General features: G+C 36.9%; 2 protein-coding genes across 3 annotated transcripts in view; one reads left to right on the forward strand and one right to left on the reverse strand.

Moving 5' to 3' along the window:
• Positions 1–356: 356 nt before the first annotated feature.
• Positions 357–27,986, reverse strand: LOC106070414 (D-aspartate oxidase-like). 2 transcript variants are annotated; one of them, XM_056034847.1, is made up of 12 exons: positions 27,855–27,986; positions 27,122–27,211; positions 25,754–25,953; positions 22,288–22,399; positions 22,043–22,131; positions 12,619–12,684; positions 12,032–12,086; positions 11,157–11,258; positions 8,991–9,052; positions 8,085–8,202; positions 2,856–2,957; positions 357–2,745 (listed from the first exon to the last, which is right to left on the reverse strand). In XM_056034847.1, the coding sequence occupies exons 3-12, from the start codon at positions 25,945–25,947 to the stop codon at positions 2,623–2,625; spliced, it is 1,023 nt and encodes a 340-aa protein (XP_055890822.1). In that variant the 5' UTR covers positions 25,948–25,953; positions 27,122–27,211; positions 27,855–27,986; the 3' UTR covers positions 357–2,622. The 2 variants fall into 2 exon arrangements, with proteins under 2 accessions (XP_055890822.1, XP_055890821.1); XM_056034846.1 differs by lacking the exon at positions 27,855–27,986 and having other exon boundaries at positions 27,122–27,398.
• Positions 27,613–27,991, forward strand: part of LOC106070498 (uncharacterized) — a 33,619-nt gene continuing 33,240 nt past the window's right edge. Inside the window, exon 1 of the mRNA XM_056034841.1 lies at positions 27,613–27,753. The gene's annotated coding sequence lies outside the window, so the exon portion shown is untranslated. The remainder of the gene's footprint in view (positions 27,754–27,991) is intronic.

Below are 27,991 nucleotides of genomic sequence, written 5' to 3' on the forward strand. Positions count from 1 at the left end.
CCCCTCTTCATAGCATTTATTGATTTGACCAAGGCTTTTAACCTTGTTAGAAGAAGCGGTCTGTTTACTGTACTAGGGAGAATTGGCTGTCCAAATAAGTTAAGGAAATTAGTGTCAGCTTTTCACGAAAATATGCAGGGCACTGTACAGTTTGAAAGTTCCTCCTCCAGGTCATTCTCCATCAAGAGCGGTGTAAAACAAGGATGTGTACTGACTCCAACACTATTTGGCATCTTCTTCTCAGTCGTACTAACCAGCGCTTTTAAATCCACGGAAGACGGAATATATATGTGGTGGGTTTGGCACAGAAGACAACTAAATTCTAAATGATGAAAGGAACTCGTAAGACGATTCCAAACTGTTCAAACTGTTTATTATACATTAAAGACCTGCCAAAGGCAAACATAAAACATAATTACAAATGAACATAAACCAAACATAATTAATAGGCCTAAATACTAGATCTAACGAAAAACAAAAAGAAAATCTTATATCATCTCTTTTACAAACACAAGAGAGATATGGAACACCAAAAACATTATAAAAATAAATGACAACGTAGTTCTCTAAGAATAAATCAACTAGTTGTTTTAAATAAAACTAACATACAATGTTTGAAGAGTTCGCTCTTCCCTTTCCTTACAAAAACTATAATTAAATATAACAAATCTATACACTTACAAATATACTGTTTCTTAAAATCCAGTATCTAAACACTTGATGTAAAAATACATTTAAAAGATGGACAGTTAACATTCTATATAGAATACTACAGGTACGCATTTCAATAAATGGAAACATTTACATACTGGTTTCCTAAAAATAACGATAGTCCAACAATATGGACGAAATCCGAGGGTAGCGATATTCTATGTAGACTACTAAATAAAATTACAATATAACATAAAAAAGTAAAATTCAACTACCTGCAGCCATATATAAACACATGATGTAGAATCAGGCACAAACAGGGAGTGGAGACGACGTAGGTCCAGTAACGTACGGACACTACACCGACAACAGATGCCGGTCGAATGGACAGTGCCCACGTTGGTCTGCCTTGTCATGCGCGGACACAAGGTGCCATCTAGGGGGAAGGGTCACGTGGATATCGGGGTGGCCGGTGTTTCCTAAAAAGGTATCCACTCCACTACATATATTCATAGCAGATCCGATGGAAAGCTCTTTAACCTGGCACGTCTTAAAGTAAGTCACGTCTTAAAGCCAAAACGAAATGGCGTCGTATCTTGATTAGGGAGCTGCTGTTCGCCGATGACGCGGCACTCATATCTCATTCAAAAGTTGGTCTACAGAAGCTAGTGAATGCCTTGGCAGCTGCTTGTAAGAGTTTAGCCTTACAATAAGTCTTTCCAATACCGAAATTCTGGCACAAGAAGTCGCAGAAAGACCTGTGATAAATATTGGGAACCACACCCTTACGGTGGTGCAGGAATTTACTTACTTGGGATCAACTATTGCCAGTAACCTAGACTTAGACATCGAGCTGACAAAAAGAATAGGAAAAGCTACTACAGCATTGGCAAAACTCTCCAAGCGCGTCTGGGAAAATGCCAAATTGACCCCAGCAACCAAAATCCTAGTCTACAATGCCTGTGTTGTGAGCATTCTTCTTTATGGTAGTGAAAGCTGGTCAGCATACATGTACCAAGAGCACAGATTGAATAAATTCCACTTGCGCTGCATGAGACGCATAAAGCGCATCTCTTGGAGGGACCATGTCTCCAATCAGGAAGTTTTTTTAAGATTGGCCAATATGAACAACATGAATGCTATCCTGACACAAAAAGACTACGCTGGCTCGGACATGTCACCCGCACGCCAGGTGGTAGAATCCCGAAAGATATCTTATATGCTGAGCTTATGGAGGGAGTCAGACCCAAGATCCGCCCAAGAATAACTTAGAGAGAGAGAGTGAGAGACATAGAGAGACAATGGTCGATGGAAAAAAACAATGTGTATTATAAAAAGTTTTGTGTTTTATAAAATAACATGAGAACCTCTTGCGTCAAAACGTCGCGTACCCTTCAGGGGTGTTTCCCAGAGACTAGAATTTGAGATTTTGTTTGTCCATCTGGGACCAATTATATGTAAATACCTTGAACTTGTCAGTTGCTACGTTCATCACACTAATATTCTAGTCAGCTTTGATTCTCCGATGTATGTATTTCAGTCTCTGACACACATAACTCACTGATACACAATCCCATGTACTAGTACATATATAATTATTTGACTACAATCCCCTGAACTATTATATTGGCATCAAACATAAATTGTGATTCATTCATGGGTATGATCATAACTTCAATCTTGTATTTATTTTCTTTGTTTATAAAAGCATGCTTTTACTATAGGTCTACAGAAGATTTCCATACATGAAGGCAAATCTATAAATAACTAGATTTTTGGTGAATCCGATGCTCAGTATAAAGCAAGTGTTGATAATCTATGGTTTTGTTTTAAACGTTAAATGATAATTTTGTGCACTTTTGCTGAGCTCTTCCATTTGTAGCTTTTATTTAGTTGGTAACATTGAAGTTCTTTTAAGCGTCCTTGACATTGTTTAGTTTGTCGTGAGCATCTCCAATAGGTCTCGATAAGTTATTTAGAGATATATTGAAAATGATTCGAGCCAATCAAATCCTGCACAGTTTTTGCTGCAGCTATCCCAGATCCCCATCCTAGAGAGATGCCGTGTCCACCATGACCGTAGTTATGCAGTACCTGAAAGTACAGATATGATTTATTGAATAGCTCTATTTAAATACAATTATTTTTTATTAGTGACCAATGTTTTAATGTAGTCCATTCGGAGGAAATAGATCTATACCTACATGTAATGCTCTGTTCTGTTGATCTTTCAGACATTCTACCTCAAATCTGAGTTTTTGTCTTGAAGGACGGAGGCCCACCCACTCATCGATAACTCTAGCATCCTAAAAATAGCACAATTGATATTAAAATTAAATCTTTGACTTGTCTAAATCTTCGTCTGTACATTAGTTTACTCATGGTTTAATGCAGTGATGCCCAAGAATGTAGAAAATCCCTCCCCCCCCCTTTTCCAAAAAAAAAAAAAAACAAAAAAAAAACTACCTAATTAGCCAGTATAAGGCTTAATGAAAACTTTGGTTTTACCGTAAAAAAAATAATGTTACTGTTTCTTCTTGTTAGCTAGCTACAATATGTTGCTTACATTTTAATTAATGAAGCCATTTTCCGACGCGTAAAATATAGATAATTTTCAGATATTCCATTAATTAATGCAAGTAGCTATAATTATATAATTTACATAAAGAAAAACAAAACCTAATGAAATGCTCAGAAAGACACAAAGATAGAGGCACATTTCTTATTCCGCATGCTAGAACAAATTCGTACAAGTGCTTCGTCTTCCCTAGTGAATTAGAGAATGAAATGGGTTGCCTGAATCAGCCAGGAAAATCAATGACTTGGCATGTTTAAGTCCTTGATTAACACGCATGACTAGATTGACACATGAGATGCGTAGGACGTAATTATCTTCTTTTTTGAAGTAACTTCTGTAATCTATACGAAGTACTAGATCCACAGGTTTCTAATAAAATTGTTTCAGGTCATTTTCATTTCGCTTTGTACCCTCTCGATCTTGAGGCCCGTAACACGAGTGTCGGAAATTAAAATGGCCCGCAGGCATGGGCGCCAGCAGGTTTTTTTGTAGGGGGGTGCAAGTTGCCACCTATGGCTCAAAGTCGTAGCTTCAACTTTTTTTTTATTACAGAGAATATTAAAGAAAGTTTGTCTGCCAGCAGTGTCACTTTACTCAGGATGCCATCACTGAAGTGTTCCTCAGCATGGTCAAGTTGGTTTTTGATTATGTCATTAATGTGACTGTTGATGTGACTGTTGAGCGGCCACTTGTGCTCAGATGGACTGCAACATCCCGGAAACTGGTTCAAGAACAGATAATTGACGACAATTAAAAGATAAATCAGAAACACACGAGAAGCAGGCACTGATTACACATATGTAGAGTGTCTGGTTTCATTTACAACCTTTTTTTTTAAAATACACCAGTCAAAGATCTTCTCAAAGTTGTGTCTTAAAGCGCGTATTAATTCGTGTTTCTCTGTCCATCGTGTCTCACACAAAAGAGGTAAATTTAGCTCTCGCTTGAGACTGTTACGGAAGAAATAGATAATCTTCTTGATGACACCAACAGCATTACGTATATCTGAAATATTCAGATCAATTATAACAAGTTTAAGTCTGTGGGACGCGCAACGGACTAAGGCTGCTTTTGGATATTTTTCACGAATCCTTGCCTGAACACAGTTGTGAATGCTACCCATCACGGGGCATCCATCGTAGCCTTGGCCGAGTAGTTTGTCCATGTCTAGACTACATAATGTATTCGCTGACAATGACGTTAGACACAGTGCGTCTCTTTTAACAACAGGGACAAAAACCCATGAATTCTTCTCGAATACAATCGCCATCAAGAAATCCAACGCTCAAACACATCAATTCAGTGCCTGAGATATCTGCATTTTCATTACCGAAATACTCAGAAAACGCAGTTAATTCATGCTGTTGCCAGTGCTCTTTGATACAAATCAACGTTTTGGCTCAGATGGCACAGAAAGAACTTTCTTATATCTCTTCTATCGTAAACTGGTGGACCCGTTTAACCTCTATTTTATTAAGCGCTAACAAGACCGCAACTCCGCAAGACGTAACTACATCTACCAAGATAAATGCACTCCTCAATCTTGTTCAAAGAAACTTTCCCATGTATCAAATCGAAAGACAGCTGACAAGATTTGTCCACCAAGACAAAAAAAAACAACAACTTATCATATTCAAGGCCTTTACTAAATTTAATGATAACTATAATAGTGTGCAAGTGAAAACAAATTGTCAAAACTAACATGCTATAGAATATTGAACTGCAAGCCTATAATGAAGCGTACATGGTCGGATATGAACTACAGATTAACCTATTCTAGTTTATTACAATAATGGCTTATCCTTATTAACTTTATTTCAGTGGAAGATCTACATGTTAAGTTGCTTCCTAGCAGAAGTTAATTGATTTGAGGGTGTAAAAAAACTGGCTTAAAGATGGTTACTCAGAATACAGAGGGGTGCACATTCATGGTCAGCCATCAATTCCTGATAAGCCTAGGCTAGTCTACTAGAACTGTACTCCAGTCACCAGTGGAAGTACTACTGGTTCAGTTGTTAATTAGATTTTGATTGATCAGATGGTACAAAAAATGTCTAGAATCTGGCTGCTCAGAATCCAGGGGAGTGCAAGTGCACCCCTTAGCACCCACCTTCGGGCGCCCACAGTGGCGTAGCTAGCAATGTGCGGGTGGTGCGGGCCGCACGGGGCATCAAGTGGCGAGGGGCATCAAAATTAAAAGCCCTCAGTATGAATTAAGTTCCCTTGAGCTTTTCAGTATTGCTCATGTGCGACCAAACACAAAACTTGTGTATTTGAAATGTCAACAAAAATGTATTTATTGAGCTACTTTGTTAACCTTTACTCTAATTCGTTCTTCAATGAAATATAAAGATGTTGACTAGCTGGAGTCAAATTGACTAGACTCATGGACATTTCTGAAGATAACGCATTTTACACGCTCATTGTCTTCTATGGTCGTGATACATGTTGTTACTTAATAGCTCAATGCACCGGGGTTTTTTTTTGGAAAAAGTCATGTGCATGTAGGTAAAAATTTCAACTTCAATATCCAGTCCAAAGGTAAAGTCATTCTACTAGATCTGCAGCAAAAGGATTGTTAGTTGCTATGCTATCTTTTAATTTTCTCCCCAACTTTAGGTTGTGTGCCCGTGTATTAACTAAAATAAACAACGCGCACGACTACCTTCAAATCAATGATGCGAAATGGCGCACTCAAACTGAAAACATTAAATACAATCTATAATATTTGTGTGAGGGCATTGCTGAAAATAGTATTCCCTTTGACGAAAACATGTGCTGGGTATTGATGATGTATTAACATACAAAAAAGAGTTACCAAGAGAAATTTTAATTGGACCGGTTAAGTATGAATTTGTGTCACCTTACCAACTATTGAATCCATAGATTGAAATCAATCTCGAGACTGCTCCTAGCGACCTTGACAAAAACTAATTTAATCTCGAGCGAAAGAAGCTTCAACGGTTTGTCACAGTCTCTTAGGAAGCCTCCAAACTTCATAAAGAAAGACTTGCTGAGCTTTTAATTTTCACAAATATCGACTGTGGCAGTCAGGCCCGAATATCGTCATCTTGATTCGAATATTTCTGATAAATGCGGTCGGCGAGGCTACATTGGATTAAAGTTACTCCAAACTAAAGTTAATTAAGAATTATTTGCAATCAGGAATGTCAAATTGACGACTCACTAATCTGAAAATTTTCCCCGTTGAACAAAAGCTGGTAGGAAAAAAATACTTTGATCAAATGATTGATAGTTTTGCCAGTAGTAAGGGACATAAGATTAATTTGTAGTATCTCTGTGTAAAATAGATCTGTTTGAGAATTAGAAATACTTGAGAAGAAACAAATGTCCATTCGATGATTTTTTTTTTATTGGGGGGGAGGGCATCATGAGGAGATGCCGCACTGGGCATCATAAACCCTAGCTACGCCACTGGGCCGCGCCCATGCCCGCAGGTCGAATAAAGTTGGACATCACTGGTTTATAGGATTTGTTAACATCGGAATGTACTTTCGTATGAAAGAGATAATCAAAGTGTCTGAGTACTCTTAGCCTACACTTGCACACGACAAATGGCTGCTTATAGTGCTAGAGTTTGTTATCTGATTTTTACTGCTGTTTATAATCATAATTTCTCCTAATAATTTGCAAACTCCTCATGGCCTCAAAAAGGTGGATTGAAACTGGACGGGTATTTCGAAATCGGCTGTTACGATTTTACTAGAAATTTGACTTTGAGGGGAAAAAACTACCTAATTAGCCACTAATGAAAACTTTGGTTTTACCGTAATATTTTTTTTTTCAAAATATGATCATCTTAAAATTAAATTTGTCTCATAACTTTTAGCGCACTTGAGTCAAATGTTTCTTTGTATTTAGTAAAGAGTTAAAGCGACTATGCATCATGTCATGGAAATGAGATGAATGCCTGGGCATTAGCTGTGGTCGGAACGATGTCGCCCACACATCAGTTCCCCCTCTCCAGGCAGCTGATGTATCCAAAGGAACGGCAGTGCCGATACAGTTTGGGTTCAGGAGTTCAGCACTGGGTGCTGCAAACTACCTTAGGGTCGTCTTGAATCATGAATAAATAGACGTATATGAATATTTTGCGAACCGCCTTATGTAGAAATAATTGGCTGGACTGTTAATAGAAGAAATTGATTGAACAAAGCTCATCGGAGAATTCCTTTGCAATAATAAAGCACTACAAGCCATATAAATTTTGTACCATTACCAGATTCAAAATGGAAGAAATGACTTATAAAAAAAAATAATATTACTGTTCCTTCTAAGAAAATTGAAGGTCACGCTCTTCCATATTCTCGTTCTTCTTTTTTTTTTTTTTTTTGACAAATTACTTTCAATTATTTTTTCCTATCAAAAGTGTTGTCTGACATTACGTAATAAAATTTAATTAAGTTTCCCTCTATCAACAGCGTATTCGTCATTTACAATAATTGTTCTTATGATTCCTTTCTCTTTTCAATATTTGTCACAAGCACTAGTTATTGTAAATCTTCATCCATGTACGTATTGTTGGTTTCTTACACTGTACACTATAGGCCATAAAGTGAAATCTAAGGTGATTTCTATCTTAGTGAAATGGACAGTAACAAAACCGTTTCTGTAAATATTAGGACCTACATAAGGAACAGACTAAAAGGATGCATTTCTTTTTCTGGAGAAATCAGAAAGACAAAAGTTGTCCCTGGACTAAAAGCCTCGATTTAAAACTATTGCAGCATGGGACATATGCAGTAAAACCTCAAGACACAATCAATGCATATAGTAATTTGAGATAATGTAAAGTTTACGTATTACCGGTAATTTATGTCTTCAAATATCTTACCTTCAACTGAGGAAACAGCGCAACAGCTTTTTGAATTATTGTGTTTCTAGTCACCGAGTCAGGCGTTACACTGTAGTTTCCAAGTTCTTTTGTTCCACCAATGATTAATTTATTGTCACTGTTGAGGGTGTTACCATTTATCATCATTAGCTTACAGGTTTGTAATATTATGATGATTAACGTATTTAAAGGATACAATAAGTTCTTAGGAGTAGGCCTAATATTTAACTATATAAGTTAATGTTGCACTACGCTTTCATACTTAAAAAATAGTTTTAAAAATTCCTCTATTCAGCTGCCCATTCATGGGCACAGGGTGGGTGGGTGGACGCAGTTCTCGAAAGCGGCTCTAACGATTTTCCTACATAGTTGATGTAGGCTAAATCTTCGAGAAAAGAATTTACTAGTTATTAGACCACACCGAGAAAACTCTAGTTTGACCGTTATAATTTTTCAAAGTATTAAAAAAATCTAAATTTGACTAGAGGACTAGAAAATCTTTATCTTGAACTGACCACGTCCTCTGGCACGTAGGCACTTATTCATTAAACAGTTTAATAAATTAGATTTTCAGGAACATTTTGCGCTACGTCTTGCAAGTCTAGATCTAAAGGTCTGTCATTAGAATTTTATATAATCTGACTGAGTAGATTTAAAGATACGCTTAATAAGCAGGATTTTTTTCTCCGAGTATTGGGGCGGGGTAGAAAATGTTCCTTTTTTTTTAAATCTATTATTCATTAGTTATTAAGAGTAAAATATTCACTCTTACGAAACTGTCATCAGCTTCAGAAAGGAGGAATTTAAAAAATATATTTTCCTTGTTTATTATCTGTATATTTATTTGGATGAAATCAAAAGAATCTTTACGAATGTTTCAACAAATATCAAGTAAAATGGACTGACTGTGGAACCAAATAAACACCATCGTCAGAGAGGAAAAAATGTTTTATCCAAGGAGCAGAAACCTGATGAATACAAAAAAATATTGTAAACCTATAAGATACCCAATAATACACTTTCTATGTTTCATTTATGTGTAAAAAACATCTTCAGACATATTTAAAACTATGTAGGCGAATAATATGAACATCATGTGGTGTACTGATAGAGAAAGCATGGAATGGATCATGACAAATAATTAACAGACAATAACTGGTCCCACGACAATTTGTTCCCCGGCAAATAGCTTCACCAGACGAGTGGTTCACTCTTGGCTCACCAAAAATGGTTTGCACAAAATACTACGCGGTGGATGAGTGGTTAAGCGCTTGGCTTCCGAACCTGGGGTACTGGGTTCGTATCTCTGTGAAGACTGGGATTTTGAATTTCTGGATTTTTAGGGCGCCCCTGAGTCCACCGATCTAATGGGTACCTGAATTTAATTGGGGAAAGTAAAGACGGTTGGTCGTTGTGCTGGCCATTTGACACCCTGCTCATTTCATTAACCGTTGGCCAAAGATGACCATAACATCATCTGCCCCATAGATCGTAAGGTCTAGAAGGAAAATTGTTTCCTAGCGATTGTTTCACAGCAAAGAAAGATATTGTCACTTTCAATGCAAACAAATTAAGAGAAGAAGAATATTTACATTAGGATGGTAGTATCAGGTAAACTTTTTTTTATATTGTAAACCAATTATTAGTGAATCGAATGTCAATGAGCCATTTGTCGTTGAACCGATTGTCTGTAAATATTTGTCTTGGAACCACTTGAAGGGTTGTATAAAGAGACCATTTTGCTATTAGATGCTCATCTATATTTCATAACGAATTGTTAAAAATTGTTATAGCTGTCCGTTTTATGACTTTTAAAGCTAGTTAAGTAATTTAGTGAAAATTAAGAAATATATTTAATGCATTCAAAGAAACAGTGTTAATAAAATTGAAGAACTGAGTAAATAATCGACAGTGAACCGTTAATGTTTGGAATAATGATGAGAAGGCGAGGAGAAGAAATATAAGACAATATCAAATTAAAAATAAGTTTAGATAATTTGAAGTAAGGAAAAAAAATTATGTGTAAAAAATGTAAATAATTAAGCCATTGAAATGTAGTCCTAAATCTATGCACATCGTATTAAATATTTAATTTATTTAGAGTCAATACGAATTTTAACACTAATTAATCCCTACAAAGACCGCATCACAAATGAGGGATGCGAAACAGAATCACAATGGCTATTGGGCCGCACGATGACCTGCTAACCACGGTAAAAAAAACGCAAAAAAAAAAAAAAAGTAAAACTTAATGGCCGTATTACAAGGTCCTCAGGGCTACAAAGACCTTCCTTCAGAGAACAGTACCAGGGAAAAGAAGAAAAGCAGACAGAGAAAGCGTTGGGAAGACAACAGAACGAATGGACGGGTCTGTCATTGACAGCGATTCTATTCAAGGCAAAAGACAGAGGAGTGGAGAAAGACGGTCGACAGATTATGTGTGGTGCCCGAACAGTACAACAGAGTAATGGATATGTGAAAGTGAGTGACCTCACTGGCACACAGACTTAGACTAAATAGACTAATTAAAAAAAATATCACATATCACTCGAATACAGCTACCATCTCTTGAAGAGCTTTTTCATGAAAGTTGCCTTTCCAAAACACTCTCGATTCTTAAGGACAATCTGCACCCATTAAACCACTGTTACATAAGATCTGAACGAAGTGGTCGTCTCCTTTAGATTAGGAATAAAACAGAGAGATTTAAAAACTCCTATATCCCACTTTCGGTCAGAGTGTTACAAGATCAGCTGTCATACATAGAAGTCAAATTCATAAAGCGCTGGTTGTGAATGTGTATGTGTTTCGTGTGTGAATGTTGTTCGAATTTTTCATCTATACTGTTATTGTACAGTAGTTACGCTGATATTGTCAATTGTAGCCAAACTGAATTTCCATTTGATTGGATCAATAAAATTAGTCTTATCTTATCTTAATCAGAAAGGCCATTTAAACGTCATTTTTATATTAACAGAGCTATATAAATGTTATAAGCCTATGTATACTACACACATATACTTCGATAAAGCATGATATGAAATAGTATTTAGTCTACCAGTTTCAACATACCATCACTACATGCCCTCTCACAGGCTTAATGTCTTGGTCGTCAGCTAGCTCTTTAGCCCTTAGTCCAGAACAATTGACCACAACATCCAACTCACCAATTAGCTAGAGAAGACACACACATGTTTTTCTTTTATTCCTACAAATAATTTATATATTTATTAAAAAATTACGTTTTCTTTACAGCAGTGGTTCTCAACATTTTTAGCTCGGCGACCCTTTTTACAATTCCCCACTATGCGGCGACACCCGACCGTAAAATTATTTTCGTTCATAAGAATAAATACTTTAGTATTTGTTATGGACTAATAACTGCATTGTAAATATGTGACATGCATTGTCAAAGTTTTATCTTTAATCACGAACCAATGGTTAATTATATTCTTGAAATACATATTTCTCCTAATGATTAAATTAGAAATAAATGAGATTTGATTTGAATTTATTTACTCTTCATGTTGAATGTTTATGGGACAATTTGAAAAGTATGACAAAGCAGGGGTAGTAATCAGAACTGTTACAAACTACATTGCTACAATATAGCTGCGATAAGTTTAATCTTGTTTCACTAAATCCGGAATAGTCGGGACAGTCTTTAATAAAAAGATCATAACAAAAGTCCTCTTCTGCATCATGTCTTTTTCTGTATTTAGACTGCGAACTAATAGGCTGGAAAACTATGTTTCGCAAAATATGTTATTGGAAATGGAAGAAGAACACGCAACACAAAGACACGTTAGAAGAAAAAGGCGACTCCTGTCAAATCGTCAATCGACCCTCACAGGTGTCGCGACCCACAGGTTGAGAACCCCTTCTTTAAAAACTATACACGTGTAATGAATAAGAAAAGCTGTTAGATTCAAAGAAAATTAACATACATCTGACAGTTTCTGAACAGTTCTTTTTTGTATGATGCCTTCAGAAGAACAAAATCTGCATTCAAAAATAAATTATATGAAAAAAAAGGTAAAGCAATGGAAATGAGCGATATAGGCCTACTTTCTTTTAGATTTGTTTCAGCTCTTCAATGTATTTTTTTATCTGCCAAATTAAATTTATACATTTCCTATTAAAAAGCTAAAACTACTCAACGCACGCTTAACTAATAAAAGCTTTGCAAGTCAGCTTCTGTGATATCCAAAAAGCTTAAATAAAAAGATCATCTGGTCCAGATAGCAGGTTTTAAAAGAGAGAGAGAGAATGGATGGCAGACATTAGGACTGTATCGGACCCAGACCCACCAAAGTGTGCGGGCTCTGGTGTAGTCATTTTAGCTCTCCAATGACCTCTTAACTGGGATACAGGTAATAAGACGCTGCTAATCTACTTATTAAAAAGGGAATTTAGTGTAATACAAGCAGCATTGTCCTGCTTTGTTAACTGTGTGAATAATGCTTCAATAATACACATAAGAGCCAAACTAGACTTAAACTATATTAGACTACTAGATCCAAACTAGACTTACTTTCTAACTAACCAAGCTAAAAACTTGGGCATTTGTGTTACTACTGTCGTGAAACTGTAGCCATACCTAAAGTCATAGCAGACAACAAATTAGTAGTTTAAAATAAAATTGTATTACGTAGGTCTACACAACTTTAAGCAGGGCCGGTCTTAGGCATAGGGAAATTAGGGTCTCTGATTGGTGGGGGCCTCGCACTCGACTCAAATTGTTTTTAGAGAAAAGATTTCGCAAAATGGATCAAATCTTAAACATAGCAGAACCCTATATCTCTATGTCTACTAACCTAGCTCTAAGTCTCTACTATGGTTTAAGTTTTATTCACGAATGTTTATACCTACTCTTCAGACTACATACAGGCCTATTAAAAGACCACTGTGTCTTTCTTTTGGTACAGTGCAACCATAAACAAACTCCAGGCTGGTGATCATGAATCGTCCATGAAGAACACCCGTGATATCAGAGCTTTATGAATTTAACTTACTTGCTGATTTAGATAGTATTACAGGAAGATTTTTAATTCAGTGCGTATTTTTCGGTCCTAATTTTTTTGTTTTTCTATTTAATTTGGAGCCACCCAATTCACTTCGCCTAGGGCTTCTATATACATAAGCCCAGCCCTGCTTTAAGTTCAGAGTTATGCAAAATTATTTTGAAGTAAACTATTACAAACAAACTTTCATTGTCAGCAGAATTTGTTCCTCACAATTATATTTAGCAATGTCACGCCAATGTTGAAAAGGTTTTCACTAAATTTAACTGACTCATAAAAATGACACACTTTATCTATGCCACCCACACTTTCTGTGGAATAATAATTTAATCTAATATACAGGCCTAGACCAACGTACATTTTAAAAAAGTATGCCATGTTCAGGTGAGAGGTTTTTTATAAAATAGAAATTTGTGAATTTCCATAGAAAAGTAATGATCTTTAGTTTTTTAAAGTTTAGAAATAATGCAAAATCATTTCTCGGATATTCACGCAAATATATGAAACAAAGCCATTTCCTGTTTGTTTCCATTAAGATAATGTTTCAAAAACCCTAGATCGAAATAATTCATGTTGATTTAAATCATCTTATGTACATTTAAATAGATTGATTACCTAGATCTTTCATGATTAGGTATCAAAAAATTGCAAAATAATAATTATGAAAAGAGAGTACTCTTATTTTTGATGTTCAATCTAGATCTAAAAATTAAAGTATATGTTACATAGGTTAGGGTTGAAAAAAACAACAACTTTACTTCTTTTAACTACTTTACAAAACAACACCTTGATCCAACTTTCTAAAAAATTTTCAGGATATTTTTTGTAGTGTAGTCTCCATGTCCAGTCTAGAGTAGTAGATCTATAGGAAAGGCCCATCAGCGAAATGGCATATAAAGCGAACACCTCCCCGTAATTTTTATCCATTCTTATTTATTTCAAAAGTAACTGCAGAACTAATAAAATGGTATTACAAAGAGTCCATTTTTCTACATTTCCCACATAGTCACTTTCGTTTTCCCTCATAGCCTACAATAAAGCATAGCTGAAGGTCAAAGTTGACATGTATGGAAATTTCATTCTCAAAACGTTTCCGGATAAACGAGAATAGGTCCGAACTTAAGGTGATTTTAAAGCACCAATGGACATCGGCCGAAAAAAAAATGCATACTATGCTTCTAAATAGATGAGGAAATAGTTAGCTAGAATAGCTGAGGCTATTCATTCCGTTGAAAACAAAATAATATGTGGTGTTTGCTCAAAATGACCTTTTTAACTGAAAACCTATTCAGCGAAACCCCTATTATAAGCTTAAAAAGCCATTAATTATAATTTAGTTACTGATTTAATCTGTTTTTCTTTTTGTCTTATCTATTGTTATTGTTTGTAAACTGAAATATTAAAATAATAGGCCTATTTTTAATCGTAACCCAATGTCTTCGATTTCGAAGATTAAGGATGAGTGCATTACGTGTTTCACATGACTACGCCCAGTTGCGACCAGCATATTTTCCCGCATTTTCTTTCCGTCTAAAATGTTTGACTCGCAGCTCTCCAACAGTCTCTCAGAGGTCATATGCTGGCAGTTACTTTCCTCTTTGCCAGTGAGGGTGAAATGACGCTTCAGTTAATCTTAACAGCGCTTATACGGGGGGGGGACCTCTGTTTTGCCGTCCTCCTTTTTTTGTAACTGGCTGGTTAACCTCTTGTTACTAATTAATGATATTTATATGTGTATAAATGTTTAAAAGAAGTGCAGAATTTATTTTCACAGGGTTCCCCCACCATTCTGAGATTAGGATTTCAGTAGACTTCCAAGAGTTTTCCAGGAGAAAATATTCGATTTCAGGATCGGAAAAAAGGCGAACTATATATTTAGTAATAAATATAAGAGTTACCATATAATATACATGTATAAAATTACAAGATCTCTCCTGAGCCTTTCGTCTCAATGCCCGAAACCCAAGCTGTTGTAGATCTGTCTCCATACATCATCAATCCATCGCATTCGGGATCTGCCTTTGGGTCAATCAGCGTGTGTGTGTTTGGGGGAGAGATCGAGTTGATGGTGATTAAGTGCACTGAACATGTGTTCTTAAAAAAAAATAGTCGCAGTAACGAGAGTTTATGAAATGGAGAGTAGTACGACGTGGACTAGCCTATAGGAAGGTGGCGAGATAGAATTTTGTAGTTTCTTTCTTTCTTTTAAGAAAAAAAAAATGATCGCAAATTTCGTAGGCTATATATAGACATCAGTTCCAAGCAGAGAAACGAGATGTGGAGCACGAGAAAAGTGAAAACAAATTTAGGCCTAATGCCACAAGGAGGACAATAGTTATAATGCTTCATGGAAGAAGTTAGATGATAGAACTATTTGAAGCATAATTTCCTATATTTTAACTAGAGATGGGAATCGAACCCAAATTTTAAAGTTCGGGTTCGGTTCGGTCAGATTTAAGTTCGAGTTCGGTTCGGTTCGATGACGAGTATAGTTCGGGTTCGGTTCGGTCAGGTCTAAAGTTCGGGTTCGGCTCGGTTCGATGTTATGAAATTATGTAATAGCAAAATTAAGTTATAGGTTTAATACAATATATCAGTTAAAACACTTTCATTTGAATTTTTACACAAAACAAATACTTTACAACATATAATAGGCCTATGGGCAATGTGACAGGTGGGGAAATGTGACGTGTGTTTGGCACGTTTTATGTCTAGGGGATGATTATTTTTGAAAGCAATCACACCCCCACTTATCAGCATGTGAATCGGGAGCAGACACGCAACGAGACAAAGCAATGAAAGATAGATACAAAAGTCAAAATAAAGGATATTTATTTACATAAACATACATATAATAATAAAAAGGGGGAGGGTTTGCATCTATCTCTAGTATATCCTATGTTTAATCATCACTCTTGCACATAATAAGAGAGTATGTCACTTTGTCCTCTGACTTGTCCCTTCAAGCGGCGCAATTCTCCTTAGAGTAAAATGAGTAAAGGGGAGAGAATTCATATATCTTCTCTAAACGCAGTATCAGTGCGCTAGTAAAATTATCAAGGCTGTCAACCGAGATAAAAGAAATAAAATAAGATGTACAAATATATACATGGTTGCATCAATGATCAATTGAGCAACGTAGCATTAATAGATTAATGCAATACTAAAATATATACATAGCACATGTTTATGTTTTCTACTTACGCCAGTGAGAAATACACAATGCACTAATTAAATATAAATGAACTAAGCAAAATACACATGATAAAATCCAATGGAAATATACACAGAGTAATTAAGATGGAACTTGTGATTAAGTTCGGCTTACCACCAGGTATTCCTCTAGGAGAAAGAATAAGTGATATAGTCCAGACTCGATAGCTCAGCTCGAATGAGAAAGAGAGGGTGATTTGAGTTGGTTTACTATACATATATGCCTGAAAAGTGTGGGCGGACACAGGAAACGTCCTAGGCTAAGAATTATCTTACACGTGGGTGAAGTAGACTTGAGCCGCACCTTGGAGTATCACGCGGTGTGTTGACCCGTGTGATCTCTTAGATCAAAGAGAGACGTGGGGGGAAGAGTGACCTGCATTCCACCCAAGGGGGGGGGGTCAATCGCGGCGGACATCCGCGGATAAGACTAAAGAGAACGTGTCTATCTTTGCCCCGGTCAAGGGCAGATAAATGAAAGGACTGGCCTAATTTTCTCCAAGGTGGTGTCAACCGCGACCGTCCTTCAGACATCCGGCGGGCAAGATAAAAGAGATTGTGTGTTTACCTTTCCCCGATCAAGGGCAGATGAATGAAAGGACGCGCTTTAGCTATCTCCAATGTGGTCAACTAAGTCTAGCCTGGAGCGGAAAAGGTGGTGAGGGTGGAGAATTCAGGGGTAGGATGGGGAAATAATTAAAATAAAATAAATAAATAATGAAAAATAATAATTAATGCTGTGATAAATTTGAGTGACTCTGACAGCGAGTTTTTGACTTGTCACAGGCAATACTTTTTCCAAAATAATGTTGCCTACATACATTTTAAGCGTTGTAAAAATGCCTTAATGGAGATAGAAATGAAGATGCGGCAGGTTTTCGCTTAAGTCGGCAAGGGGTTTAATTCCGGGTGTGACTCGGCGCTAAGCGTCTTCTGGCCTGTTTCTCTTTTCTTAGTAAGAAGAGAGAATTTTTTTAAAAGGCTAATATCGATGTGCTTTCTTTCAGAACGCACCATTCAGCATAATAAAAAAAAAGTCGAGGGCCATATGAAATCTAATAATAAAGAGGCAGACCTGGCCAATAGAATTATGCAAGGGACATTCTAGGTAGGCCTACATATTGCGCACGTACTCCTATAATGGCCGTGATCTTTTTAAACAAATATTCTCCGTGTAAAGACGTCTCTATCGAGGATTTTTTTTCACACATAAGTCGTCACTATAATAAATTGCAATATACGGAAGAAACTCGACTATTCTGAGACAAAAAAAAATGCAGAAGAATCACACTAGCGAAGATGTTTTAAAATGTTTACTTCAAAACGTTTTGACCCATATTGTGTATACGCGCCTCGCAAAAAGCAGTCTACAGTTGACAAGGTCTTATTAGAAGATAAAATGACATCTCCTACTTAATATATTTTAATTTTTAATATTCAGATAAGTTACACTGAAAATAAAGCATTTTTTTCGACGCCCCTGTGACAAGTCAAAAACTCGCTGTCAGAGTCACTCAAATTTATCACAGCATTAATTATTATTTTTCTTTCTTTATTTATTTTATTTTAATTATTTCCCCATCCTACCCCCAAATTCTTCACCCGACTTACCTTTTCCCCTCCAGGCTAGACTTAGTTGACCACATTGGAGATAGTTAAGGCGCGTCCTTTCATTTATCTGCCCTTGATCGGGGAAAGGTAAACACACAATCTCTTTGGTCTTACCCGCCGGATGTCTGAAGGACGGTCGCGGTTGACACCACCTTGTGTGGAATGCAAGTCACTCCCCCCCCCCTTTCTCCTATGTCTCTCTTTGATCTAGGAGACCACGAGGACAAACACGCCCATTGACCTCCCAATGTGCGAATCCCATCTCTTGTCGGACCTCACCCACGTGTAAGATAATTCTAAGCCTAGGACATTTCCTGTTTCCGCCCACATTTTCCAGGCCTTTGTATATAAGGTAAATCAAATCAAGTCAGACTCTCTCTTTCTCATTCGAGCTGAGCTATCGAGTCTGGACTATATCATTTATTCTCCCTCCTAGAGGAATACCTGGTGGTAAGCCGAACTTAATCACAAGTTCCATCTTAATTACTTTTGTGCTTTTTCCATTGGATATTATCATGTGTATTTTGCTTAGTTCATTTATATTTAATTAGTGCATTGTGTATTTCTCACTGGCGTAAGTAGAAAACATAAACATGTTCTATGTGTTTATTTGTGTACTGCATTAATCTATTAATGCTATGTTGCTCAATTGATAGTTGATGCAACTATGTATATATTTGTACATCTTATTTTATTTCCTTTATCTCGGTTGGTCGCCTTGATAATTTTACTAGCGCACTAATACTGCGTCTAGAAAAGAGATACGAGTTATCTCCCGTGTAGTGAATTGTCTCCCCTGTACTCATTTTGCTCTAAGGAGAGTTGCGCCGCTTGAAGGGACTCCCTCTCCATTCAAGCACGCTCCATTGTTATCGACCCACGGTCATATGTAAACAAACCATCTGGGTCGCTGACCACCGCCCATTTCACCCCCCCCCCTTTTCTTTCTCTATCCGCCTGTGTTATTTATTTGAGATTATTATTTCCCCTTTTATGTACCTTTTATATTGCTACTATCAGCAATCTATTTTCCAAATCCCATTTGTCATCATCTCCTCATTGTGCTCTAAAGCAGTTTCACCAATCTGACGAATGCACCTCAGTCGAGGGCATCGATAAGATGCATGAGAGACATGTCCTAACTTGTCTTTGTTTATCCGCAGCCTCCCTCAGGTGTCTGCCTATTTATCTATTGGATTAATCACCTATTTATGTGCTTAGTGCTATTCAGCACTGCACTTGCCTACTGAGATCTACTCAACTCTATTACTTGGCGCTATCGGCATTGCCCGCCTATTCGACAGCCCTTCTGTCAACTTGTTAGGTGCGACGTCCCTATAGACCCAGATCTGTGTGAGACGTCATAGCTACGCCAACCCTCGGCAACTCACTGGACATATCCTGTCAACTACGCTGCCCACGGCAGATCAGCTCTGCCCGCAGTAACCTTGTGCCCACGGTAGCCGGCCACCCGCCCTACTGTGCCCACTACAGATATTAGAACTTGGGATTGAGACTCCACAAGAACCATATCACCGGCGTCCCTCTATCCGCTAGAGCGCCACCTCCAGCTGCAGAACCTCAAGCCAGGACACAGCCAGCTGCGACATCAACAGGAAAACCAGCTAAGTCAGAGGACAAAGTGACATACTCTCTTATTAGGTGCAAGAGTGATGATTAAATCCATCATTATTTAGAGATAGATGCAAACCCTCCCCCTTTTTATTATTATCTGTATATTTATGTAAATAAATATTCTTCATTTTTAACTTTTGTATCTATCTTTCATTGCTTGTCTCGTTGCGTGCCTGCTCCCGATTCATATGCTGATAGGTTGGTGTGTGATAGCTTTAAAAATAATCATCCCCTAGACATTAAACGCGCCAAACACACGTCACATCTCCCCACCTGTCACAGCCCCCTTTCCTTGTTAGTTGGTCGTTGGTTTGTCGCTTACAAACAGCTAGTACAATTGAACCAATAAAGGCGTTTTATATTTTTACCGGTAAGTATAGTATAGAGGGACTTGTTATGGTCCGACAGTTGCCAAAGGCAGTCTTTTTTTTTTTCGATGAGCTAAAAGGTGATCGACGTAACAGAGGCGCCCCACGGAAACGCTTCAAAGACCAGCTTAGGCGTCAACTTTGCTTAGCTGACATAGAAGAGAGCACCTGGTTACATGCGGCCTCAGATTCAGTCAGTTGGAGTTCACTCCCGAAGGCCGCGGGATACACATTTGAGACCAAAAGAAAATCCGCTGCCGAGGACAAACGCAGACGCGAAAAGAAAAACAAAATCGACCACATGCGGACAGTGGTTATGCTTGCCCTGGATGTGGCAAAATATGTAGTATGTAGGTCACAGCTGGGACTGCGCAGCTATGGGAAAAACTGCATTCCTCACTAATCTTCGGACTCGAAGACAAGCCTTATAATAATATATAAACTTAATAAACTTTAAAATAAAGTTCTTATGTGAACAACTCAATATAGCCTAACTGTTATTACAATATTCACATATTTAACTTGAGATAGAGATGTAATATTAATGAAATATACTGATATTTAAACGAATTCTAGGTCACCACAAAACAGCGTCTTTACTCTTTCATGTCTCAAGATTGTCTGCCGTTTCACATTTGCATTACGCTAATTTCATCTTCCTCAATGCATAAACACAAATCAATCGCTTAACCTCTTCTTACCGCCACCAGGAAACACACACACACACTCTATGACACCCCTTTTTGTCAGGAAGTTGCGTCTCCTCATCCCCCAATTCAAGGTACTCGCCATCCCCACCCACGGGGGAGGACCCAAAGTTTGAGAAACGCTGCATTAAAAATACTGATGATCAATAATGCAAAACAGAATAATAGTAAAAATATTCAGGGGCGTAGCTAAGAATTTTTCATCATTTGGGGGCCCGGGAGTGGCTGGACCTCGTTGGCGGCCCCTGCATTTAGCGTAATATTGAATATTTATTGTAAAAAATCCCGGGGGGATTTTACATTTCTCCCCCTCCTCCCCCACCCTTGCTACGCCACTGATAATATTCCAATATGGAATACTTCACAATTTTGTAAAAATAAATCACTTTATAGAAGATAATTAAAATTTATTTTAAACTAGAACACAAATGAACTTATCGTAGATTTATATCTACACTCTCTAATCGGCAAAAAATATTCTACTCTCATAACAGCCATTTCAAATAAAAGTGACAATATTTTAATGTTGACTTTGTACTTACTAGTCTAGTTACTAGAGATCTAAATCTAATTAGAAGCCGCCTATTCAACTCAAAACCAATATTGCAAACAGCCCGCGAAAATTCAAGGCCGGGGGGGAGTCGGCACATACGGAAAAACCCATGGGAATCACAGCGCGCCGCTTTTTTTTTTCTTTTTAAAGTTTTCAAAATACCCTTCCCCTCCCAAGTTTTCAAACTATAATGGAATCATTAGAATTTAAATAAAATATTTAAGTAATTTTTTATATCTTTTTAAACCAAAAATATTTAAAAAAAGGATGTACAAATTGCAAATTTAGTTCGGTTAAGAAAAGGAGGGTTCGTTCGGTTCGGTTCGTACTAAGCAGTTTCAAAGTTCGGGTTCGGTTCGGTCATAAGTGAGGTTCGAGTTCGGTTCGTTCGGTTCGGGTTCGGTTCGTTTCCCATCTCTAATTTTAACATGCTATTTCGCTATTTTTTACGGCCTTTCGCTCATTATGACTCTCGCGAAAATTGCGTTCGCTGATTAGGTCTGACCCCTACCGTAAGTTGACTTGAATTATAAATTTAATAGCTGATATGGAAAAAAGAGTCAAATGTAGTTTTATCGCCCAATAGCTGAGGAGTCCGCAGATGTTTTCATTTTTTTAATAAGTTTAACTATTGCGGAGTTATAAATTCTAAACTAAAAACTGGCACAAAAGCGTTCGCCATTGGTCCTTTCCCATATATAAGTCTATGGATATAGCCTATAAATATTGTGATATCGAAACATTAGCCTACATGAAGCGAAGCCATTGAGAAGAAGCTGAAATATAAAATGTTCTAGCATAAAAAAGATAAATACAAATTAAATTAATCATATATTATTAGGCCTACTTGTAATTCAAATTTCTGTGTTTCAAATATGAGTCTGTTACTTGATGGAAATCAGTTTCCAAGCTTGAAAGAAAGCTATACTGTTCATCCTGAAGAAATAAATGTAAATGACTTGAAGATACTTTGACTCGAAGATGCTAGTAGCCTATATCTACAAACCAATCTTTATCATTCACAACAGCTATGAGCTAACTAGAATAGGGCTTTCATCATGACCACATTAGACAACACATTTTGTTTCTCACCTGTGGTTTGTTGTACACAACAAGTCCAGAGACCAGAGTTTGTCCAGTTTCATCTGCCAGTGAAGATTGAGCTAGACGAGAATAGAAGTGCCAGGAGTCTCTGTACCATTGTCTATTGAAATTGTGAGAAAATTGTTAACGGCATAATCTAAAGGGGAGAAAATTAAATGATCTGAAAGAGTCAACACATTTATACAACAATTTTCTAAGGTCAATAAAATAACCCAATGGTGATAGGAGATTTTCACCAACAGCGGATAAATAGATATAGTGTAACCGGTGTACAGAAAACAGGAAATGTTGATTAGAAGATCATGTAAGCATTGTAAGGTTTACGCTAAATTTGTGCACTTTTTTTATCAAGGGTAAAATCGAATTTCTGGGATCTTTCCATTTAGCTTAAATTATTTTTTATCATTTATTTGGCAACGGCGATCTTTAAATATAGCGTCCTTGACATTATTTAGAACTGAAAATGTATCATGAAAATGCCTGATACAGACGCAAGTGCATGGACCGGCCAACAGCCTTGTATACTCTTATTAAGTTATGCGGCTTATTAAGTTATGCGGCACTGTGAATTGTGAAGGATTGTTGAAACGTTAATACAAAAAGACAATGACAATGGGTTGCCCACCAAAAGTTCCTTGACAGGAAAACTAATAAAAGAATAAAGAGGAAAGTCTACATAAGGACATGTATTTTTCTCCAGAGAGCAGTGAAAAGTAAGGTGTGTTCTTTAGGCCTACTTATCCAGAAACTTCAACTATTTTCTTACTATGCTTGATAAATGAAGCATCTTTGGCGAGAATGTGTGTACTTAAGATTGTGACCTATTTATTATAAGGCGATGAAATGGTTGATTGTTAAGCAGTGACGTCACTAGGTGTGCGGGGGGTGCGGGGTGCACCGGGTAACACCCACCAGGGGGTGAGTTCCAAGTCGGAAAAATGCAAAATCCAAAATGCAATTTTAAAAAATAACAATTGCTACCTCGAATATCTCTCACAGTTTAGTATCAACATGTCCCAAACCTTTTAAATTTAATTCTATTTGACTTGCAATCTTCTTATTATGAGAAAATTAATGCTTCGCCCCGGACAACTCTGAGTTAACTTAAAGCGCTTTCCAATCATCTTATCTGACCAGTTGAGTGGCGAACGTAATATTTGTTTTTATAAAATATTGAGAAACACATAGATTATGCCTTTAGCTCGCCATTCGACACATATGGCTGCACGCTCTTTCCACAGAAATCAGTCCAAGGCAACTTTCACAGCCACTTCCCAGATGATACCCACGAAATTCATGATTTCTAAAAAGGCGTGACAGCAAGTTAGACGTGGACGGCCATGTTACACGTTCCTCTATTCGGCTTTCATGTTAAAGCTGACTTTGGTAAACGTGTTTCGTCTTGTCTAATGATATGTCTCACAAATGTCAATCGACGTTCTGTAGCCACTTCCCTAAGACAGCGAATGCCTGTGCGGGAAAAGATTTCTCTATTGATATAATTACCTCGGTATGTTATGTGTAGGATCCTTCCCAGCCATCTCAGGCACTTTTCGGCCTTTTACGTCTCGAAGTTAGGTGGCCTTTGGAACAATAATTGAATTGAGTAGATGGATTTTAATCTCCAGGCTAATTGATTTGCCTCTGCAGATAGGTTGCACTTTTTGAAAAACAGCTCCTGCTTTCCAATCTGACATGCAGCATCACGATACACATCCCCATTGCTTAATAGGCTAACTTTTCTATCTATTTAAGAGCTGTAGGACCAATGTTGATGGGGGTACTGGGTAACCTGCATCTAATATGCATAACTTTGTGGGCGTCTTTATCTGTCATCTCGTGTATACATTTTCTTGTTTTTCAAAGAAATGCAATGATGTCTGCAAATCCAACTCGGTTTGGTATACGCCATGACATCTTCGATGGCTACAAGAAAGTGAGAAATGGGAATAAGATACACCCTAATCTCATATCCGTCTCGATGTTGCAGAATTCAACCGTCTGTTATGACAAAACAGTTTGATTTGCTTTAGACGTGTCTCTGAATCTGGACTAATTGTTGCGAGATACCTAATTCTCTTGTTATTTTCCAGAGTGATTCTGATGGACACTTTTTTTTTAAATCTACAAAACTGATCAACATCTTTTGTTGGTATTCCTGTCTTTGCTCGTGTGATGTTGCTAGTTCAGGCTGTCTTGAAGTCAACCAATTACTCTGCAATCGTTTGGGTGTAATTGTTCGGGTGTATTACGTGCAGTTGAACGACAATCCAAACAAGGACTATACAACATCTATTTTAACAAGTGAAGAGATGTAGTCAACTCTGATGAACAATTGTACATGTATTTATTCTGATAAAAGGCCACAGTAGAAGTCTCTGTCACTAAACACGTCGTTACCCTGGAATGTTCTATCGCTAACTGATTTTCCAGTCTCTAACCCAACATATCCCAAACGTCACTAGTCCCGTTCAATATGCGTCTCCTATGGTGCGTCGCTAAATAACTAACCTATATAAATAAGGTGTCTAACACTCGACAATGTTTCGCAGGACATACGTAAACCTGTTTATTGCATGATTCGCCTTAGCGGAAGCAGCTGAGAAATACTAGTATAATTTAAAACCTTTTCCGTAAGGAGCTCTTAAATAATCTCAAATATAAAAATATGTTCAACTCATTTTTTGCTCAATTCAATAATTGTACATTTTTAATTTGTGTAATAACTTTTGATAAAATGTAAAAAAAAAACAAAAAAAAAAAACAACGACATTTAAAAATAGAATCAAAAACCATTTTCATGTGTAATCATCAATGAATTTGCTTACAGTTTTATTGCTCAACATAAAGAAATAAAACTAACAGTACGTATTTGTTTTTTTTTTTAATTGGGAGATTATTTTTTCCGGGGGGGGGGAGATAGTGACACCCCGAGTTACCGAACCGGGTGACACCGACCCTAGTGACGCCACTGTTGTTAAGGAACATTTCTATGATTTCTATGCAAACGATTGTGCTACCGGTATGTGCTTGTCCACACAGACCAGGAATTTTAGTTGACTTTGGAAGAATGTAATAGTGTTAGTGTAATAAGTTTTAGTGTAATATCGAAGGCCAGTTTTCCTCAAACTTTTACCCGAGACGCCCCCGATGACAAAAGCGAATTAAGAAATCTTATTCTTTACTTAAGGCATATATCCCTTAGATTCTGCTTTTTCCCCCCTATATATTCTATATAAAAACAAAATTAATTAATTACTAACTGGTTAATTTTTTTTTAATTGATTCATGTGTTGTCATCGATCATGAGTTTATGATGACCATTGGATGTGTAAAAGTGGTAAAAAAAAATCGATTGCGAAAATCCAACAAGAAAGATACAGAGGGAATTCATGTAAGAGTTGTTAAAAAAATAAAAAGTTTCCATCCACAATTTAAAGTTAATAAAGCTTACTGTGTCATATTCTGGTCTTCAGGAACAAAATCGTGCAGGTAAGGCCGAAAGAAACCAGCGGCACCATGACTGGTTGTGTCTTTACCGAATTTGTCTGCAATAATCGTAACCTTGGCTTTGGGAAGAAGTTTTTGAACGTTCAGAGCAGTCGACAATCCCACAATTCCCGAGCCTATGATACCGAGTCTGGCCATATGAGACTGAAAAAAATGAATTATATATTTAAGTATTTTTTTAAATAACCGCACTATAATAGGCATATAAAAGAATATGGTATGCAGTGAATCAATGGCATATTTATAGGCCCTCCACCTGAAATGTGTGAGTTTGTGTGTTTGTGAATTGTGATTAAAAAAAAGAGGACGTGAACATTATTGTGTTTGTGTGTGTGTGCGAGCGAGCGATAGAGTGCGAGAGGGTAAAAGGGTGCGCTTTGAGAGAGATTTACTAAAAGAAAGAAGTAGTGAGGGAGAAAGAGAGAGAGAGAGAGAAAGTAAAATATGTAAAAGCAATTTCAAAAACACCTCCCAAATATAATGATAGGCTACCCACACTCAACGAATAAATTAGCAAAGGCAAAATTACTGTCTGCTTAATGAGGTATAGGCCACACCCTTAGCAAGCCTGCATGCAAGGCAAGCCCTCACCTGGAACCTACAAGGAAAGATGAAGAGGGGACGTCCAAGGAATACAAGGCGCCGCGATTAGGAAGCAGACGCCAAGCAGATGGACAAGACTTGAGGTAACTTGGAGAGACTCGCCCAGTTGGTTGGTGGCCTATGCCCCTGACGGGACCACAGGCAGAGATGAGATATAAGCTAAATAATTATGATATAAATCAGTGTTTCTAAAAATGTACCGGTGGCGCACCCTTAAATGACAATTTTCGGAACTCCCCCCCCCCCTTATGCCTGATCGATACCTGGAGGAGCGCTGTAGGCTTCCAAACAACGTGGTATTGAGGCGGGGATGGGGGGAAAAGGGGGGGGGGGAGAGGATAAGAAAATAATGAAAAAGAAAAGAACCTTAAATAAATATAATTATAGTAAGATTTTCCAGTTTTAATTTATATTGATTTTTCAGTGTTATTTTTAATTATTTCAAAATAATCATGATTAATAGGAAATCTTATCAAATACAAAAAGGGAAACAGCTAATTGCATGGTTGTAACAGATGAAATAATACATTAGCTTACAAATAGATACAATAAAACTATAACTAGATCTAATCATCTATTAATCTAGATTGTGTATATGCATACTGTTGACTATTAGATTAATCTATATAATGTACTTATAATGTAGCTCTACTATCTAGTATTTCTATAGTAACAAATAAGTAAAAATATATGTGAATAGGCTCCTTACCGCTAGGTTACTTTGATAGGCCTATTTCTTTAAGGGGTAAAAATATGTTTTTTAAAACAACTGTAGACAAATTAAACCTTCCAGATAGATCTAATCATAACATCAAGATTAAACAAAATGAACGTTGGATTTTAATGAATTTTAAAAATCAATATAAAACTATTAATATAGCTTATGATACGTAGGAGGAGGTAATTATCTTCCTTTTTGAAGGAACGTTTGTAATTTAAAAGTGAAGATGTTGCACTTTAAAATGTAATCGGGTTTTCCCAGAATAGATTCAATAGCATAACATTAACAAGTGGGAATTTTTAACACTTAAGCTTAAACCATGGAACTAGGTCTAGATCTAAATCTATACTAAACTTAAAAGTTTATCAGGAGTTTATCTGCCATCCGTGATCCGCTGTTCGTTTAGAACTACACTGCATTTTGATTTTTTTTAAAATTCCATTAACGACGACAACGTTCTGTAAGCTTAAAAATTTAGTAAGTCTAAGGGATAGATCTACAAAGAAAGAGAAATTAATTTGAAGAAATGCAGAGGCAATAAAATGGAACCTAAGGAAAAGCGTATGAAAATGAAAAAATGAAGCTGGCACCACATTTTCGTCAAATATCTCTTTATGAAGGTATCTTTAAAAAAGTGAAAGTGAAAACAATAAGCAGATTTCTGTGATTAATTTTATATGTGAAAATCCCCAAAACGGCTTTTAATAAAATACATCTAGACCTTTCAATCTAGTCATGTAAAGTTCAAAATAGATAAATCTTATTGATGAATAGAATCATAATAATTTTAGATCTAAATAATTTCCGGGTCCCTCTAAAATGACTAAGACGTGCGAGATCTAGAGATCTATATTTATT

Source organism: Biomphalaria glabrata, chromosome 7 (genome assembly GCF_947242115.1).
Source record: "Biomphalaria glabrata chromosome 7, xgBioGlab47.1, whole genome shotgun sequence".
Lineage (NCBI taxonomy): Eukaryota > Metazoa > Mollusca > Gastropoda > Planorbidae > Biomphalaria > Biomphalaria glabrata.

Coding starts and splice junctions, on each gene's coding strand:
- LOC106070414 (XM_056034847.1), bottom strand. CDS start 25,947: ATGGCCAGACTCGGTATCATAGGCTCGGGAATTGTGGGATTGTCGACT. Junction 11,259..12,031: donor CTGTTCAGAAACTGTCAGAT/GTATGTTAATTT, acceptor TGTCTTCTCTAG/CTAATTGGTGAGTTGGATGT. Junction 8,203..8,990: donor GGTGTTTATTTGGTTCCACA/GTCAGTCCATTT, acceptor CACCCTCAACAG/TGACAATAAATTAATCATTG.